The sequence below is a fragment of the Glandiceps talaboti genome, chromosome 1 (genome assembly GCF_964340395.1).
Source record: "Glandiceps talaboti chromosome 1, keGlaTala1.1, whole genome shotgun sequence".
Classification (NCBI taxonomy): Eukaryota; Metazoa; Hemichordata; class Enteropneusta; family Spengelidae; genus Glandiceps; species Glandiceps talaboti.
In genome coordinates this window covers 1,692,501-1,713,280 of record NC_135549.1, presented here as the reverse complement: position 1 = coordinate 1,713,280, position 20,780 = coordinate 1,692,501, and the positions used below count along the sequence as shown (strand labels likewise).

Sequence of the window (20,780 nt, the reverse complement as noted above, 5' to 3'; positions counted from 1 at the left end):
TCAATTGATTGCACGAAATCTGTTATCAATAAATTGCACGAAACTCATAACTACCTATATCAATGTTCACTGATAACAAAGAAAACCTGTTTCAACACACTGTAGTACCTAATGAGAATTCATGCTTTCACTTTACATACTGACATTTTTAGTAAAAGTTATGTCAATACTCTTCTGTAAATCCAAACGGTACACTTCATTGAGATTGAATAATGTAACAATGGCAATTATTGGAGACAACTTAGATTGATGACCAAGTTAGTTAAGTTTGCATACCTGCTGATACTGTTGTTGACCTTGTTGGTATGGTGGTGGTTGTTGGTAGGAGGAATACTGCATGTTGTTTGCTGGATAGACTTGAGGAAATGAAGTTCCTTGTGACGTCACAAACTGTCCTTGCTGCCCTGGGTACTGATTGGCTGGATATTGCTGGGATAGTGGTTGTGACTGTTGGTAGGGGAAAGATGGCTGGGACATGTGCTTACTTGATGCATCAGAACCAATGCCAGAATCAAGATTGCCATCACCTGCAACACAATCAAGTTTGCATTTTCATTAAATTTTACATATTGCCAAGCTTTTCCATCCAGTAATTACAGCATTTATGTTTGTAAACAAAAATGTCAACTTTTATTGTGTGTTGCCATGATACACTTACATAAAACAATACGAACCTGTCTTCTTGTCTTTTCCTAAAACTTGTACAAAAACAGACAAAAGTTAGGCATGGAATGTTTTAATCTACACAGACTTGGTAGAAACAACCTGAAAGAAAGTGACATAATTTCCTCCTTTTACAAATATTGCATCAAATACTAAAACTTTGTGATTTATTGGAATCAACATGGCAGTTGCATCATCCTCTTCTTAGAGTCATTTCAAGAGAAGATCAATTCTCAGTACCTGACATAGTATTCTACCACCTAGGTGCGTTATCAAAAAGACAAACGTTCAATTTTTTGGTCGACCCATTCACTTCAGCTCCACCCGCTATACATGCACTACAAAGTGACAAGTGAGAATAAGTCGACCTTCTTGTTCTATATTGACCCTTTAGCATGAGGTAAAATGCTATTGTAGGTACCGAGAATTGAAAATGTTCATACAGATGTTCTTACATTACTACACTTGGTTTCCAAATTTGTCTCCAAGTTTACTTAACTTGTTGAAGTGTAGGAAATTGGATGAAATATTTCTGATTTATCTCTATGGGATACTGATAAGCTTTGTTTTACTGCAACTTCAACAATGTATGCCAATGTTATAGTTAATATGAAGACAATCTAGGAAATCAATTCTAGTTTATTTGTAATTTTTGGTTGATTTTTCTCTTGATTTGACTTTAATTCAAGGCTTCACAATGTACTAAGATCTACCAATCTGGGGGCCAAATTGGCTAACTTTTATATCAGTCATGTGCTACGTAATTGAGGATACCATGTATGCTCATGTTATCTCCCTTTACATAGACATACATAAATCGACAGATACAGACCAAGAACAATAGACAGTAATGCATAAACAATAAGATGACAATAATACTGTATCAGTAGTATAGAATGACTTACTTGCAGCATGCTGGACAGATTGTTGTTCACTGTCTTGTTGATGCAGCTGCCTTTCTCTTCCAAGTCTTTCTTTTTCAATCCTTTCCTTTTCTAGTCTTTCTTTCTCTTGTTGCTTTCGTTCTCTGTTTCTCTTGGCAGTAGCAACACGATCTCGTATACTTTTCGCAACTAGCTTTTGGTCACCTTCATTCAGAAATCCAGACTTCACCTGTTTTGGAAGAGTGAATAGTATCATAACATTTACTGTGTTTTCAATATTGACTTACTGAATAGGAAGAATGACTTCTTGTAGAACAACCTTGGATACTAACACTACTTCTTTAGCCTTAGGCCAGTAGGTAGGTAGAATTTACCCCACTCCCTTGGTATCTCACTGGAGCTCATTATGTATGCATGTACTACCAGATGTCCCCATCCTTTACTGAGGTTCCTAAAATCCTAGTAAAATCATTGTCTGACATCAGTTTGATCAAATGAGTTTCTTACAACAAAACAATATACAATACCACTGGATGCATAACAAAGTTTGAAGTTCTGTCTACAAATTTGATTTAAATATTTGACAACATATGTTATTATTCAATGCTCCTTTGAGAATATCCCACTTTTATACTATTCAAAAGCCAAGATATTGTCCATGAATAAAATATGGATTATGTACCTGGTCATTCTATGTCAAGACAACCTGTGTACATCACTGGTACTAAAGTGCTCGAAATATGAATCAAAACATTCCAAATTGTGAATATTTTTCCGGATTTTTTCCTAAATTATGACCAAGGAAGTATAATTATATTATTCCACAACAGTTTTCTTCATGCAGCTGGAAAATACTCAGTGACCCAAGGGTTTGTCACATTCTGTTGACATTCTAAACATGATGAAAGGATTGCATAAAACATCAATACTGTATCATATATACACCTACCTAATTCAGCAGCATTAACTTTCTTTATATTTAAACTTGTCTGAGCAAAAAAGTAGTCATTCTGACTATCATATCAATTTATTTCTAGTCATGATGAGAGGTAAAGTTACAAAATTGATCAACTGACATAGCTCATATGTAATACACAACCCATAGATGTTATCAATGCACACCATGATTTAACTTTCAAAATGAAGAAGTGTTTTTCTTGGTTAAACTGTCAGTAGTCTGCCTTTAGAGTAATCTGTGCCTATATACGTAATATCCTGGCAGATTACATCATTGAATATACCATAGATTGCCATCTCAGCTACCCTAACAATACATTTTCATTTTCCAATAAATCTGCTTTGGAAACATTTCTATAATTATGAAGCAAAGTGATGTATAGCCTTGGAATCTATATATAGATCTCATGTAACTTACTATGACATCTACATACATACTGTGGTGAAATGGGTCACCTAGAGGTTGAGCAGTTAGTAAGAATGACACGAATACATTAATTGATAAATAATGACAACTGGTAGAGACATACTGTGGGTCATTGTAATACACATTATAGATAAACCAACAATATTAGATTTGTGTAACCTGCATACTTTGTCAGTCGGAGTCTACCAATAACAGAATTGTACAGTTTAAGATACTTATGAATAGGTGGAAGGCTGTCTTATTTTCGTCGACAGCAACAGCATATTCACCGTTACTGTAAATTCCAAGGTTGCTCTACACTGGCCATTATGGTTAGAGCTATTGATAACTTCAACAAACAAATGACAACAGATGTTTCAACATCCACAGCATTTATCTGTATTTCGGTTCCACTAACCACAGTCTTGAATGCCATCATCATACCATAAGTTGCAAGCTTTCACAGCATGAACTGTCTACTAGTTGTATGGCAACAGAAAGTTGTATTCATTGTGACTGGAGCCTGCTGAGCTGCCTGATAATACTGTCTTTTTGTGACATCTACATACTTAATCTTGACAGGCACATCTTTGACACTATTTATGTGCATTCCAAATGAATCAACTAATATCTGGTATTACCGATCCACTATCTCTGTAGTAGCATTTATCCTGAGAAACTTCTATATCTGATCTCAGAACAAAATCGGTTATGTTCTTCAGATACCATTCTCCGTAGCAGCACTAAGTGTTCACAGAATAGAAATTGTAATCACAAGAAATCAACATACATGTTATGTAACACACAAACTACAACCACATCATTTTATGGGTGATAGCCTACCATTTCAGCTGCAACTTGTTCTGGATCATCTTTCCGTAAATCAAATCCAAACTGCAATGCTTCATTGTCTCTGTGTTTGTCCTTCCTCTTTTTAGGATCTTCTACCCGAAGTCTAAGTTGTATAACATCTTCTTGTGTTTCTTCAATCAGTTCTACCTTAAATCCAGTATCTTCCTCAAAGAATTCTAAGCTAAGTAGTTCTTTTGCAGTGTATCTGGAACAAACATGAATTGTTGTGGGTATTGGTAAACACACATATTCTTACGGGTGTATGAGAATCTGATCTGGTTTATACATTATTTTACATCAAACTCATTTCCTGCAAGGTTTAAATAATCTTTTGGTAAACTTACCAAAACTGACAGAGAGCTTCACTGACATACATGTATATGAAAGGAGAATTAATTGATTTGATTCTTATGCTGTATATTTTCCCACAACAATATTAAATGATTTGTACTGCATAGCTATCATGTTTATGCAATGTTCAAGCTGTGCTCATCTCCATGAACCTTGCTATGTAACAAATATGATAATCTACAAACACAATATTAACATAAACCTGCCTTCAAATGGATTTATGTTTTGGCCAATAACAAACAGAAATACAGTATTCTTACCTTTCATCACTTTTTGGTCGAGTGCAACCATTAATAATGTCTTTTATTTCTGGATTTGATACCTTCTCCAAACTCAGAGGCCGTACTCCCTGAAATTCAAAGGAAATAGACCTTTATTTAACTTTTGAAATTTTGCTTGAAAGGGTCTTCGAAATGACACAGACAACTGTTGGTATTTGTCGTCAAGCCGTTTGCTATGTCTTGACAACTGGTACCTTTTATCACACCCAAATGTAGTGAAAGTAAAGGCTTTCATATCCTTTAACTAATCATATCAATAAGTTGGAAAATAACCTCACAACATAGCACTCCCTTTCCAAACAAATAGTAGTCTGGATTCCAACATGGTATCTAGTCATCTCTAATCTAGTGTAGTTCCTGTATGACGCATTATAATTACTACAAACACAATGATGTTATCTCATCCCCACATGATTTTAGTGTAAGACTGGAGAGGTGGAGTTCAGTTAATGAGCAATTGCCTAAAGAACTAACTACTCAATTTGTGATAAATTACTACAACATGCATTGTTTACCCTTTTCCAAGCGGGGTAGCACAGATTTTGGTGCTAGAATAACTAGAATGTGAATGGAGATGATCGTAGTAATCATAACACGTCGTATAGGAACTAAATTATCTTTAACCCTACCTGGCTATTAAAATGAGAAATCATGAACCAAAAGTTGCTCATGCAAATGAGTAAACCCCAAAATGTTAGAATGATGTGAACAGTGCATAAGTGGCATCCTGAGCTAACAAAGATACCATATTTGGACATTATGCAACTGTCCCCAAATAAACTCTAACTTATCATTGGATAGAATTCTGTGGATGATTAATTACCAAAAACATGATGTTAATGACTGCGTGAGTGGCTTCATTTGAATTTGAAATTTCATCTCAGGACCTCATTAAGCTATACCTTGGGTAAAGGTCTTTAAATTCAAACCCAATGGATGGCCTCTAGACTAAACAAATATCTAAATTGAGAATATACTCACACTTGTAACTCTTCTGTAGATCTGAGCAGCATTATGGCATTCTGCATACGGATATTCTGATGTTGCCATTTCCAGCATACACATACCAAACGCATAGATATCAATAGACTCGTCATAGTGTTCTTCATACATCTCTGGCGCCATGAACTCTGGGGTACCTTAAGAGACACAAAGATTACGTGGAATCTTTGAGCTGTTCTGGGGGAAAAAGAGAACCAGTTGCCGGAGGAAAGAAATAGTTAGTATGTATTGCCATTGACGCATGATGGGGATGGTCTTATATGGTCTGCTGCATACCTACTGCTGAGTTAGTAGTTTGAAAACCCCATCTATTTTGGACAGATCACTTACCTTATGACATCCTATGATCTGCAGCCAATTGCTATGACTGGAAATTAAACAATACTAAGGTAACAAAGAAGTGAAAAGAAAAAACAGTAATGCATTCAAAACCTGGTGGCAACTGGTATCTTATACTACACAAATATGAAATATGTCCAGATGTCATAACATGCCCTATTTCAAAGTGACTGTCAACATTGAAAATGTCTAAATTGGTTTACTCACATTTCAAAAATTGGGGTCAACTTCCAGTTTAGAATGAGAAGTAGGCATAATTTTGAACCAAACATATGACGGCATGTTATAACTCCTGGTGAATGATACAGGCTGTAATAACAAGACAAACTGGCTTTGTCTTGTCTATTACATACCCTCAATACAAAAAGCATGAATTGGGACACAATCTGTAACTGAAAACAACATTCAAATCTTGGGTAAATACCTTTATTGAATCATATTCAATACAGAACACACAAGAAACAATTGTTTTCATGTCATAGATGAACATATATACATGTGTATATTACAGAGTATAAGCTACAACAATAAAGGTCGCATCTTACCTATCACACTCTTGGCAAAGGATGACTTTTTCAACGTTGCTAAACCTAGATCACCAATTTTTACAGAACCTGATGTACCAGTGATGAAAATGTTGTCACACTTCAAATCCCGATGGATAACTGGTGGTTGACGTGTATGGAGGAAATGTAATCCTTTCAAAATCTGTCGACACCAGCTTTTCATCATCTTACTCTTAATTACTTTGAAACGCTTTAGGTAGCTGTATTAAGTAAAATCGAACAAAAAAATATTATTGATATGCACACAAAATGTATATTGCAGTGTCAACTAATATTACCCTAGTTTTATCAGTTTGCAAAGATATGACATTCACTGTGTTGTAATACAAATAGCATGCACCAAACATGAGATGAGGATATGTAACTTCCATCAATTATTTATGAACACGTCAAGATATCATATAACAAAAGACATTATGTGCATCCTCAAATATATCAAAGTTCATACATGTATATATAAATATCTAGCCAACTGGTTGTTTCAGTTTTTTAAAATCTTTTTCAATTTTCATCCATAAAGATTAAACAGTCCTACATCCCGTGTGAAGGCTAGCAGATGTTAATGATTCCAAAATCTATAAATAACTGATAATACATTTTTTTTTCTTTATTTACTAAGCTGTACTGCAGTTTTCATATAAAGTATGATCTATATCACAGGAAGGGAAGGCAAATGATTTATAAGCAGGTGACTACAGAATCCAGAGATAAGCTGACAATATACAAAATGAACACTGCACCAACACGTGAAATCTGTAACATGATAACACATTTTCACATTTGGAATATTAGGTTTTTCAAAAGAAGGGCTGCTGTGACCTCAAATTATTACACTGCTCTCACTACAAGCTAGTCTGGATGCCAACATGGTATTGAATCACCTCAGATCTTGAAATCCAATCAAGGACAGCACGAGACTATGACAGAAACCCATGATGCGCGAGTGCAAGTGTAGTGTACTCGGGGTATTTGCACGAGTGCTTGCAGTGTTCTCTGTGCACGTACTTTCAAGGGTGTAGCAAGTGCAAGTGCAGCAGAAAACACTGCAAGCACAAATACCCCCCCCCCCCCCCCCACCGACTACCCACACTGGTACTCATGTGGCATGGGGTTCTGTTATTATTACATATGTTTATCCAAAACGGCAAATTTCAACCAAAATCATACAGAACTATCACGCAATCACATCCTCATTTGCATATTATTTGCATGCAGGTATGCAATAATGTTTTTGGTGTTGTACTGCAGTGAAAATACTACTAGTATGTGTGCGCACCAGTGCAAGTAATCTCTGGTACATATGTGATAATAACTCAAATCATAGTACTTGCATATGTTTAAGTATTAATGCTAACGTGGTAAAAATGTTGTCTCTGGCAGTAACAATGAAAATACTATTTTACCATTCCTATTTTACCTACTTTTAGTACAAAACTGAATGTAGTAATACATGTGTTTCCAGTGTATGTGAATATTCATCTTACGTTTTCAGTGTTCCAGATGTCATAAGTTCTGTTACAAGTACAATGTATTTGCGATATCTCCCAGCCACAGACGGACCTGGTGTGGTTTCCCAGTAGTCATAGAATCGTACAATGCTTGGATGATTAAGTCCTTTCAGCATTTGGGCCTCTTCTTTGAATCGCTGCCTTTCTGACTTGCTCAACTTCTTATCCTGTAATGAAAATACCAACAGTGAGATTTTATTCACAATATTGACCTACATGACAAGTCTTGAATTACATGTTGTACCATGCCTGTCCCAGTACGAGTCGAAACATAAATATGGGTCTCTGCTAGTTCAGTTTCTAGTGGGACATTGATTACAACGCTGACATTGAAGCATTGTGGAATGGAACCAGTTACAAATAGGGAAAGTGAACAAATGAATTAGATTGATAACACTTGGCACATCATGTTAAAACAGCAGAGACTTGTATTTACATTCCATGGTTTGATAAGAACAGTTTTATGGCCTCTTTACATAATAGTTCATGGTCACAAATAACTTTGGAGTTCTCCTAGAGCATTTCATATACACAGAGGCCATAAAACTGTTCTTATCAAAGCATGACACATAAGTACAAGTCTCTACTGTTCCAACATGCTATGCCGAGTGTTATTATCCAATGCATTTGTTTATTTTCCATGTTTGCAACAGGTTCCTTTTGTCAATGCTTTGATGTCAGCCGTTGTAGCATTGTGTAGTCTAGGATACAAAAGGACTGTCACAGTATATATTTTGTGTCACATGAAATCTCTTCATTACAAATTACACAGGATTTTATTTATCCTAAAACTTCAAAGTTTGCTTTAATCACTGCAAACCACTGCACTAGGCAGCTATTTGAACAATGAAACCTTGTTTTTTTTAATTCATGATACAGTAACAAACTACTGCATTGTACCTACATCTCTACATGTACAAATTGAATTACACAATTAAAGTAGTTTTATGTATGACACTGGCGTGTCTTCTTCCAGAGATATACCAGATCAGTAATTAACCATTTTAAAATTCTACCCAGGCAAGTCAATGACCAGTAAGTCATGACTCAGAATATTTATTTCATGAATTATATTTACATTACAACTGATACACATTCCTATGTATTTAGTACCCCACATTAGACTCTTTATCAGTATGAATGTTAATCCTTCCTGTCTTTGTCTTTACAAATGTCTGTATGTCACTATTGTTCTAAAACCTGATCACAATTCACTCAATCAAGTTCAGTTACATGTAACAGGACTTTTTAGAATGAGAACTACATAGTACAAAGTATCATGTCTGAATATGGACATTCTTTTACATACAGTTTAGTTTGGGTTTTTTTTACAGTTTTTTAATTAAATCAAACACAGTTACAATTTTGTATGTCAATATTGGATTTCTCATTATCAATATATACACATGTAGTTGGGCATTCTCGCAAGCCAGAGTTATTATTTCTGTGGGAGGCTCGTGAAGAACGTTGTCGTAAAACAGGCCGTGGTTTGTGACAATGGTAGTTGGGAAACACAATTGTGTGTAAAACTGGTGGGTTGATGTATAAAATGGCCTCTCTACTGAAATTATGTACAAATAAAGCCCTGTACTGCATATAAAAGTGTAGCATTTCTTACATTGCAAGCCCACTTGTAGGGGCCACATTACAACAATAGCAAGTGAAGCTAAGTTGTGTTCATTATCTAATGCACAAAATAGTGAATAGCTCCACATACTTTAGTAGCACTGAAACAATTGCATTGTGTTCCGAAAGGGGGGTAGTTAAAGCATGTAAACAATCCAATTCCCCATTATTTTACCAACTACACATACTTCACAAATCTTAGCAAAGAGAGTGGCAACTGATGTACAAGAAAGCAGAAATCAAGAGAAAAGGACCATGAAAACTTGAACATCATTAGTCATCATTCAGTAACTGTACATGTATGTCATACATTCATGTATGTGTGTGTGTGTGTGTGGTACGTGTGGAGAAATTTTAACATTACTATATTCATTAACTCACAAGACCACCTGCCTCAAGTAATTGAAAAGGCAGATCATGAACAAAATTGCCTATTTAAAACTGTTGTCTTTGTTTACTCTTTTTGTTTATTAGCAATTAGATGTACATGTAACTAGTGCTGGAGATGATCCAAGTTCCCATTCATCATGACATACCATATTTAAATATGCATCTTTACACATACAAGTTACAACTAAATTTTCATGTCAGCAGTCTGAAATATGTGCATGTACTTTTCATTTCTTCAATATTTTAACTAACTTTTAAAATGCAACTGAATCTGTTCTTGGTAACCAACTTATTGCAGCACTAACTCTAAACCAAGCTATGTACATGTATACAACATGTGTGGCAAAACAGCCAACAACATAACCATGTTTGGCTGTATTTCAAACTGTTTTGTTTCATCATTTGTCATGCTTGGGAACATAACTTGCATGTCAATAGAAGTCATCAAAAGGGATTCAAGGTTAACTCTCTACACATGGGAACTTAATCCTGCCACTAACTCCTTACCAGCACTATAAATTTGTCAACTTCATTGGTCTCCATCAAAAGTGTTTTGGAATACACATTACAAAACATGAATTTAACCTGTTACAAAAATAAATACATTAATTTCCACACGATATGGCAATTTTTGGTTCAGATACATTCAAAACCTACTTAAACTTCAATGTACAATTATAATTTGGTGGGCGAGACATTGCAAACAGAACATTTCTGTAGTCTTGGAGACAGAATTGAGTGATGGATGTTTTGCAGAAAACAGCTATGGGTAATGAACAAAACCAAATTGGTTTCACATCATTTGCTCTGACTTTCAGACACTGGAATATTACTTTCACTCAGACTACACAAAAGCCTGTTTGAGAAATTAAAATGATGTAAATTCAAACATTAGCAGTAAATTTCAAGGATCTGTTCCAAGGAAATATTATTAAAAAAACAACCAGCCAGATGAGTGGCACTTTATTACAGTGGCATACAAGGTATATTCCCATCACAATCCAGACAGACTAAGTGACTACTATGTACATAATTATTGATAAAGAACACTGCGTCTCTTACATATTATAAGGTTATCAGAAAATTTCCTATCGCAGTACTTATACATGTACTTGTGAAAAAACCCACAAAATTATGTTGGGAACCATTAATCAATAATTCACCTGTACAAGTATTCTGTAATTTGTCAATTAATTCCTTTATAAAAATGCTTGACAATATACCTCAGGAGACAGATAGGTACAGTATCTAAGTACACACATAACCTACAGCAGCTGACTTACAGCTCTTTTAATGGCATGTGATGTGTTGGCACTGACCAAAAATTACTGACATAATGACTGATGTTGTGTTCATGCAATGCATTTAAATCAACTTGTCCCAACAATCCTTCAGATGGTTGGGCTTTTGTTAGGAAATATTCACATCACAGGACTTGTAAATAAACTGATGGCGAAACCACAGTTGAGTAAAACAGACACAATTTCCCAGATGTAAACACATTCTTACAAGTTTACTTTAACATATCGACCTTGATTCTGTATCAAGATGGTGGTATCTATCTGTGAGGTTCAACTGACTGGGGGTATGTACATTATGTATACAATGATAAATTTCTTGGGCCATCTCTGGAATATCAATGGCCTACTGGCTCTAAACGTATTAAGCAAAATAACTGAGCAAATGTAAATTGTGCCTCCTGTTCATTTTGGTATTACACGTATGTTTGAGTAAATAACCAAAGAGAATGACGAGAAAGAAGTAGAAAAATTGAACAACCCAGTGTAGTCTTGTCATAATCATTGGACGACAATGAAATTGGTTTCTGTTATTTGCATGCTGATTTACAAATGTAATTAAGTTTACTAAATTCATAACATCTCAAATTATCAAGGTTTCATGTATCTCCATTATCATAATATCAACCTTTGAAATCACTGAAGGCATTTCCATGTATGTTGCCTGCCCCAACCAGTGGCAATGAACAGCGTATTGCATAATAGTGTTTTGTTACAAGGAATGAATTCTCCAAAAAGACAAAATATATTTGGATAAAAGCATATTTTTAATGCGTTTATACATTTTGTAAGTTGCAGGCTAATAGCATATTTATGATCATGCTGTGTCTTAATCCAAACATGAAAATGTCCTTCAAGGGTTGAGAATGCTGATAAACTGAGACACCCTTTGATTTTTCAAAGTTTCATTAGATGCAGTATCAAAAATCACTTCTTTGGCTTTTGGCTTTGTAACTTTGTAAGTAATTTTTGCATCAAAGTAAGGTGTACAGTTACTCGACATGAATAACTATATTTTGGACATGTACTGTTACAGTACAAACCACTTTCACTAGCATTTATGCCTTAGACATTTACTGGGGAAAATGTGAGTTTTGCACTGTCAGCTGATACACAATGACAACTGGAAAACAAAAAATCTCGCTGTGGGAGCAGTTAGATGAAACCTGCAAGGAAAGAAGTAGCAGAACAACAAATCTCTCAGTTTCACATCCATGTTTCATATCTATGAAAGCTCTTTTTGTCAAGGACAGCAAAAAAATAAGATTACATGTACCTCCATTTCTTTCAATTATTAACCTCTATTTTCTTTTGTTTATTGTGGCTTGTTTTCAATTTTGATGTTAGCACCTCCTTCCTACCTGACCGATTACCATGGGAGTTAAACATTCAAACATCACACTTACAACATGTACATACATGTAGCCAATCAAAATCCACCATACAGTTACATGTACATGTACCACTCCAGGATTAAAGTTGAAAATAATAACACTGTTGTCTGTGCTCTACACTCCAGCTCTATTGGAACAGAGTGTTTTGAGATACTGTACCCATATGGCTCAGAATAAACGTTGAACTTCTCAAATGCCTAATCTAATTATTAGAGCAGGTACACGACAAATTTGATGCTTATTGCAATTTGCTGCAGCAAGTAATATTAAATTGGACAGGCAATTAAATTCAACACTGCCTGTCAAGAATATAACGACAGTTACAGAAGTGTGACTTGCAATAAACATCGAACTTTTGCCATGTCAAATGTACATGTAATACTAATACACAATAACCACAAATCGATGTGCCTGTCATGCAGTCATATTATTTTCAAAGTATAGCAACAACATTTAGCTTGTGCATCATTCTGTATTTTTTGTAATGCTAAAATAGCACACTACAGTAAAATTTCTGTCTTCCTTGATTCTGTGATCCTTGATTCTGTGAATCGACAAATCTCGTCAGATCCGCTACATAATCATTGTATATGATTTGACCTCCTAAGCGTGTCATATGCCACTTGGCCTTCTAAGTTGTTCATTTTCATATACAAATTACAATATAAATTTTGTCAAATTAGATTTGACGTCTATTCCATGTCATAGTTATTCCAGGCTTGTGTGTAGACTTCAATACAATTAGATTAGGCACATGAGAAGTTAGACATTAATTCTGGGCCGGTTTTCAATGTAAGATGTGTTCTCACTGGTAGAGGGGTTGCTCAACATGCAAGATTTAAAAGTTAGCAGCAATGGAAGTCGGTCAGATGCAATGGGAGTGATGAAGACCAAAATGTGAACATAATAATACTAAGGATAACATTCAAGTTACAACAAAAAGTAATGCTTGCAATGGATGAATAGCCGCCACTACATTGGACTTACATGTAATCAGATTGGGACTGGGGTTGACAAGTACTGTGAGATCCCATTCCCCCTGCCACCTGGCATAGCATAATGAAATAGTATAGAATCTACATTCATTTCCAATACATCCTTCAATATTTCCTGTCAAGTTCCATACTAGTAATTGAGTGATAATGAGCTTACATATCATGTATATATGTATATTTGAAGCTATAGCCTGTTTCAATACTTATATCTATAGGTTTATTTCACTGCCAGCAATGATGACTCAATTCTATTTCTTAATTTACTGACCATCAGTATCATTGTTTCAGCCTGACTGGTTATGAATAAATTCACATTCAGCTATGACAAAATATTGATGGCATGCAAACTGTCAGAGATACTTGACAAGCATTGTCAAACGTTTCAGTACTTCAAAATCTATGCACATAAAGATGTCTACAACATTCAGAATTATTGAGTGTGTACATTGTATATTGACAAGTCAAATTTTCTTCAGTATTTGAAACCTGTCATTTCAGTTTTTTATATGTATCATTGAAGTACATTTCCCCAATTTAGTTTTCTGATATGTACCATAGGAGCATTGACACTATGATAATAAACACTTGCACAACAATGGAATCAGTCAGTGAACCACACTACAAAGGAACCTACACTCTGAGACAGACCATAGACCCTCCACCAACACAGACCATCAACAGGAAGTCTTAGGTGACCATGGTGGCATCAGTATTCCTAATCATCTGAAAATAGTAATACTGTATAACACCACAGGCACACCGGAAATACACACAACATTATTGAAAATGTAGGTAGTCATATACCTGTAGCTTTAGGTCTATTTTTTGTCACTGATTTTGTCTCATTTCAATATTGACTACATGTACAACCAATACTGTACCTGGCTTTAATATTGATGAACCCTGTAGATATTTTTTGATATTTGGGGAAATCACCCCTTTGCTATCCACACAAAGGCTATGAACATCTATCACATATTCTCACCATGAAGATTATGCTCATAGAAATATTTACGGAAAGATCATACACAGATTTGTTTGAAATAAAGATAGGAAACATTACAGAACAACATTGAGATATAAGAATGACTCATTTCAATTCCTTACCACTTCCTTTACAGTGTTATTGCCATGTGTTTATTGTCTGGGTTCATCACCTCAGTGATGTATAAGATGGAAATTCAATCTGGAACAGGTATGACAGGAAATTGTCATAAACAGGTAGTCCTCACAACATTTTGGGGATAGTTTAGAAGTTTAGTGGTACTGTATGTATCTAGGAATGTATGAAGATGTTACTCTCATTTTGAAGGATGCAGTTTGGTGTGACATTAAACAGAGTTGAATAGAAAAAGTGACTACATAATCCAGCACAATAAAAGATGTCAGCATTCAGTTTTACTGTAGGTGCATTGTGGGACATGAATTACCCAAAGGTCAGCTGTCAAGTGATATCATTGACAACTGACACATTGGTCAGTTGTTCCAGGCTGAAATTTGTGAGAAAAGGCAATAACCTTTCAATAGGCTCCAGTTTCACTACTCAATGAATGTAACACTATTCATTTTAAAAGTATATGATGTTCAATAGTCTGTCTACTAACAAACTGTTAAAATGTACAAATGGTATTGTAGCACAACTGACCACTGAAATTAATTACAATCTCTGTTATTATTAGAGAGACAAATTAACTCAGTTTGCAGTTGCTGTGATAACTATCATACTTGCTAAGGTTTTCTGTAATGATTTTCAATGACACCTGTTTTTGTTCAGCTCAAGACTTCAATTATAGTAGAGTTGATTTAACCATGGTTAGTACAAAGTTGCATAGGATTTAAAAAAATAAAGTTCCTAGCCAATAAGTATTCATATTCATTTAAACTTAATTAAAACATCTCAGTTGTGTAGTTGCATTGGCATGATAATATTTGCTAAAACCCAACGACTGGCTTTACCCACTATCATAATTATTTTGGCCAACTGAAGAATATATACATGTACATGTACACACACATTAGCAACAGAATTAGGACTCTCGCTAAAAAAAAGCTCTATCATTCATTGTGAATGTTAGCTGAACAATGCTAGTCTAGAGTAAGGAGAAAACAAAATCTTGTTGACAACACTGAGCAACTGACACTGCTTTCAATTCATGAGATGACAGCCAATGTTGTCCTTGCTTAATATAAGTACATGTGTACCACTCATGTATTCTGATGTTATCAGACACTAGTCTTCTTAATTTTTGTTTGGTGACTAATGGCATTAGACTATACCATATCTTCTATGGATTAGCTTGGAAAGTGAAGATTAAAACATTGTGTAGTCAACTCTCATCCATACAGACTTCACATAACTGGCTCTGTATGAAAGGTGTCTGCTACATGCGACTTAACAACATAGGAAACATGGCATATGATCTTATTGTGGACAATGACAAGAAGGAAAGATTATGTAAGGAAAGCAGTATTCTAATAATATACATTCAGACACTTTCATCTACAAGAATTACTTGAAGTCATGGGACAGTTGTTTGTCATTCTCTTCTAAAAATCACTGGAAAGTGGTTTCTGCATGTCTGATTATTGAAACGAGAAATGTCCCTTTTGGCTCATTTCATAGTTTCTTCATTCAAAGGAATTAACTTCCCTTCTCTGATGTACATAATACACTACACAGAATATTGGGAAACAGAATAGAAATAACTTGACATAATTAAAACTTACAAATCAATGATTTAATACACTTGGCAGTCTTATTTGTTATTGAGTCACTACCTGACAAGAACCCAAGTTGTTTAACATAACATGGACATGTATAGCTAGAGAACAGACATTTACAGGGCTTTTCAAAGAGTTAATCTTTTGGAAAGACCTTTTGGTTTGTTTATGTTGTTAGGACCATGATGAAGGAATAATATGGTTATAATATTTTCCGAGTTTACAAAGCTAATAATTTTTCAACTAATTTCAAATCAGTTCTACAGAATATTTTGATAACCTCAAAGCAGATACATGTAGCCTACCAACATATGTTGAGTACATAATGCCTTAAACTTTACTTTTAAATGAACAATTTTGATTTCATTACACTGGAACAGACAATTAACTGAGACTTGCCAGTTCTAAAAACTGTTATCTTTTTTTGCATGATCCCATCATGCATTGTGTAAGCTTACATGTATGCCACTGGCTAAATGAAACTCAACACATTTTGATACAGGAGGATGGGGGGACAGTAGGGGAGAACACCCACTTCTTGTTTTAGAATGTTCGCAGCTTTCATTAAATCTATAAAGCTCAGTAACATGGTCAACTTAAGTTTTGACCTAAATTTATACATGTTCAGCGACAGAGGTATTGAAGAGTATAGGGTCTAGAAGTCAGAATGCATACTCAATGCACAAAAAGGAATTTTACATGTAGATAATCAGTTAAGAAAATGATGCTTTACAAGTATCATGTCCAGTTGCCACCTATAACATTGATTACTCTCTAACATTTACAACTGGGGAGATTTTTCTTCTAAAAATACAGATGAGCTATACGAAAATGTCACAAAGTCTCATTGACCACTACATCAAAAATAAATATCAGTATTAAACTTTTACTTCATTTAGCATGTACATGTAGATACCATCATTTATGCAATGATCTACATGTATGTGTCTTGGTGCAAGTGTTGTACTTAATTGACACTGTCATTTATTAGTTTAACGATGGCAGTAATTAAGCCTTGCATTGCATTGCACAGTTCACTGACCAAACATTTAAATTAAATCTCTCTTATAATAGCATGAACGCAGATTTAAATTGGTAAGATGGAGGAGATGCAAGATAATATTATTGAGCAAAATGCATTGTCACTGAAGTTCCTATATAAACACAGTATCTATGTCACTCTCATTATGACACAGAAACCATCTTTATTCAAAAACACAAAACTGTTTGTACCCTTGCGTTCAACATAAAACAACTGTGACAATGCATCTATCAAGCCAGACATTTCATGTTTTTTGACCTATGAAATTCAAAAGAGGGGGATATAAACTCTCCTTCATAGAAATCAGACTATTGATTAATACTGTATACAGTATCTATTCTTTTTTATGTACAGATTATATGAATAACTGTAACAGTTGGTTAAAATACATACCTGTAACTCGCACCAAGCAACAGCAACACCAGTTTCTGAGTCTAAACCTTTATACACCGTTTTAAAAGACCCTCTCCCCACTTCCACATCAAACTTCATAAATCTACCATCTGCAGAGTAATCAACAGCTTGCTCTTCTTTTTCTTCACTTTCTGACTTGTCGTCCCCATCCAGTCTTTTATGGACTTCATATGTTTCTTTCTCCCCCTCACTTTTTTTCTGTATGTCTGGAGCTTCCTCCTTTCTTTGGCCATTCTTAACACTTTGAGCATCTGCTGCATTTGAAAGGTTACTGGTGACAGTCCCTTCCTTTGTAGATTCCACATTTTCTGGTTGCTTTGTCGACTCTGATGGTTCCTGTCTGGCATCATCACAGTTGTGTGAAGTTTTCTCAACTACAACATTCTCTTCTTTCTTATCAGCTGGTTTCTCCTCGGTAATAACATTCTCATTCACGTTTCCATTTTTCTCCTCGTCACTATCTATCTTGATGCTTACTCTTTTCCCCTTGCTTTTCCAACCTGAACCAGAACTTCTCAGAGCCGGGGCCAGTCCTTCGGTAGGCGTGGTAACTGGTGTCGTGCCCTCACTACTGCTGCTTGTAACATTATGCTTTTCCTCTACCAAAGGCTCCCCATTGATAACAGCTTGCTCTGCGGCCGTGTTGTTACTCATGGTCGCAGGTCAGGCTATAGCCTTACTATTGGTGTAATGATGTTGTTCAGGGAGTAGTCCAGTCTATATTCGTTCAATTCAACAGTGTAAGTCGCCATAACACGCCACTCTATATGTTGTTGGGTGAAACCCTCATAAACTTACAATTAAAAATGTCAGACAAATGTGACCACAGACGACAGATCTAGATTCTGCCTAACCGTGTTAACGTATGTTAAATTTCCAGTCCACTGGAATTTAGCAGGCAACTGCCTGCTTGGCGTTGTCGCTTGATTCAGTCTCCCTGATAATACACTTTTGGGCGCACAATCATAGTCAAAATTGCAACTCACCACCTGTTCAACGGTATTTCGATCGGCGACAGTGACTCAAATTCAAACCATACACACGTACGTAGTTGATTACAAACCTCACTTCCGGGTTGTTTCAACTTTCAGCGTATACACTAACTCTTTTTGATGTTCAAATCTCTCCCCAGTGTGATGGCCGTAAACAAATCGGTGGACGGCAGACAGAAGCGACAGAGTCGCCCTGAAACAGCCAAATTTTGTCGTATAACTGATTGTCCTGTGATCAGACTTCAACGATATGGCCGCCTTTCTTGTTTCTGACACAGCCAGAAAGTGTCGAAATAGTTCCTCAAATGACTGAACCGTACCACTTAGCGTAGTACTCTACGCCCAGAGCATGTTTTGAAACGAAACATCCAATTGTTTGCGTTTATAAGAATTATTTTAGACCAAATATATTCAGAAGATTGTTATTTCAAAAACACGCTTCAGTTTTTTACAAGCTAGGATGAATGAAGGGAAATACAACACTACTTATTATTACTCGGAGTAACATACTACAAGATGGCCTAGTAAATCGGTCAACTTTCTACGGGGTTTCCTGGGATGTCATCAACGAAACCATGTACTCGAACTCAAGATTAATAATTTTGCATAAAAACAAAGTTATGTGTTGCTAGATAGATTTATATTTATTTCAAAATTTCAAAAAAATAAAATAATTATTAAATATCTACAACAAAAATATATGAATGAATTCAGTAGATACAATGAAAATTGGCTCTTAACATGAGTCGTTAAATTACATTATATTATTAGTACGAGGTTACTCCTCACCTGCCTCCTCTCACATATCGCACAGCGGCGTCACTCTTTCAACATAAAGAACTGCTTCCGGATCAAAATGTTTAACAACTAAGTCATTATCATAATAAATAACACTGACAAAGACATCTTTCTTTGATCATGTGGCATGCAGCCACGAACTGAAATTTTACCATCCGCATCAGCAGTCCTTCCCAAATCAGGAGCTATTTGCATTCATCTTTAAGTTTACTTCCTCACCGTGTAAGACTAGTAGCACCTCGCGCCGCGTCGGCAGAGAAAAATAACAATAATAAAAAATAATAAATCACAGTGTGTATTATGGCTGCAGCAGACGACCTGGAAGTCTCAATACCAACAGGCAACGAACGTATTTCCGAATATGATAACATGGAAGTGGAACCTGGAGAACAACTAGAGGCGGAAGGGACGCCGCTGGTTCCGTACGGTCCACCTCCTCCACGTCCACCCAGACTTGGAATTAGTGATGGCAAAGAAAGTCCTACTAAAAGCCTGAATTCAAATAAATCAACTGAGAAGGGAAGTCAACAACACATGGCTGTAGAGGGAGACAAGGCGAAAGGAACACAATTGAAAGAAAGGACAAGAGAAAAGAGAGATGTACCAATGGCAAGAGATGTAGCACCGATCATTGTCGACCCAAGACCATCTCATGAAAACCCAGCAGATTTGCCTACTCCCGTAGCATCGGTACGTCAAGATACAATTTTCTACTTTTTCCTCTCGAAAATAATAAACGTCTTACATGTAAATGTACCTTTAGTATCATGATGACAAGCGATCTGGCCTAAAACAAAAAAGAAATATGACAAAGATGGAGAAAAAGATGCGGACAAGTACCTTTGTAGCGTCCGTGATAAAAATGTCATTATTTTAATCTTTGAAAGAAAATAGCGGGTTGCTTTACTGACTAGCAATTGTTCTCAAGCATCAATATGTCTTTCATTGCGAAAGTGTTTTATGTCATTGTGTTTGAAATTCAATTTACAACTCCCAAGATGCAATTTGTGGCATATTTGCTCCATTTTGGGATTGCGTCTTTGTAAAATAGTATTTGTAACACTGCTAGTAATCTTTTAAGAAAGAGCAATAAAACACTATTTATTGATGCTAAACGCATACAAGGTTGCGTATGGTGTGCATTTGAAGGCGGGAGCGCGTATTTCATTGTATTGTAACAACCTCCCCCCCCCCTCCACCACCACCGCCACCACCGCACACACAGTCCTCAGTAATAGTTTCAGGCATCAAACAGTCAGCACATGTTAATCATAAGCCTACTGTACTAACTCTACGTAACA

At 35.7% G+C, this 20,780-nt stretch overlaps 1 protein-coding gene across 2 annotated transcripts in view; it reads right to left on the bottom strand.

Moving 5' to 3' along the window:
* The window catches only part of LOC144439561 (uncharacterized), a 31,824-nt gene extending 12,863 nt beyond the window's left edge, over nt 1-18,961 (bottom strand). The window contains exons 1-8 of one of the 2 annotated variants that reach the window (XM_078128863.1): nt 17,669-18,961; nt 7,786-7,976; nt 6,281-6,501; nt 5,376-5,533; nt 4,374-4,462; nt 3,754-3,967; nt 1,569-1,776; nt 277-527 (exon numbers count right to left, since the gene is read on the bottom strand). In XM_078128863.1, coding sequence (XP_077984989.1) covers nt 277-527; nt 1,569-1,776; nt 3,754-3,967; nt 4,374-4,462; nt 5,376-5,533; nt 6,281-6,501; nt 7,786-7,976; nt 17,669-18,343 — 2,007 coding nt within the window. In that variant the 5' untranslated portion in view covers nt 18,344-18,961. Of the gene's footprint in view, nt 1-276; nt 528-1,568; nt 1,777-3,753; nt 3,968-4,373; nt 4,463-5,375; nt 5,574-6,280; nt 6,502-7,785; nt 7,977-17,668 lie in introns of those variants that run through there. The other variant, XM_078128865.1, reaches the window with a different exon arrangement.
* Nucleotides 18,962-20,780: the final 1,819 nt, after the last annotated feature.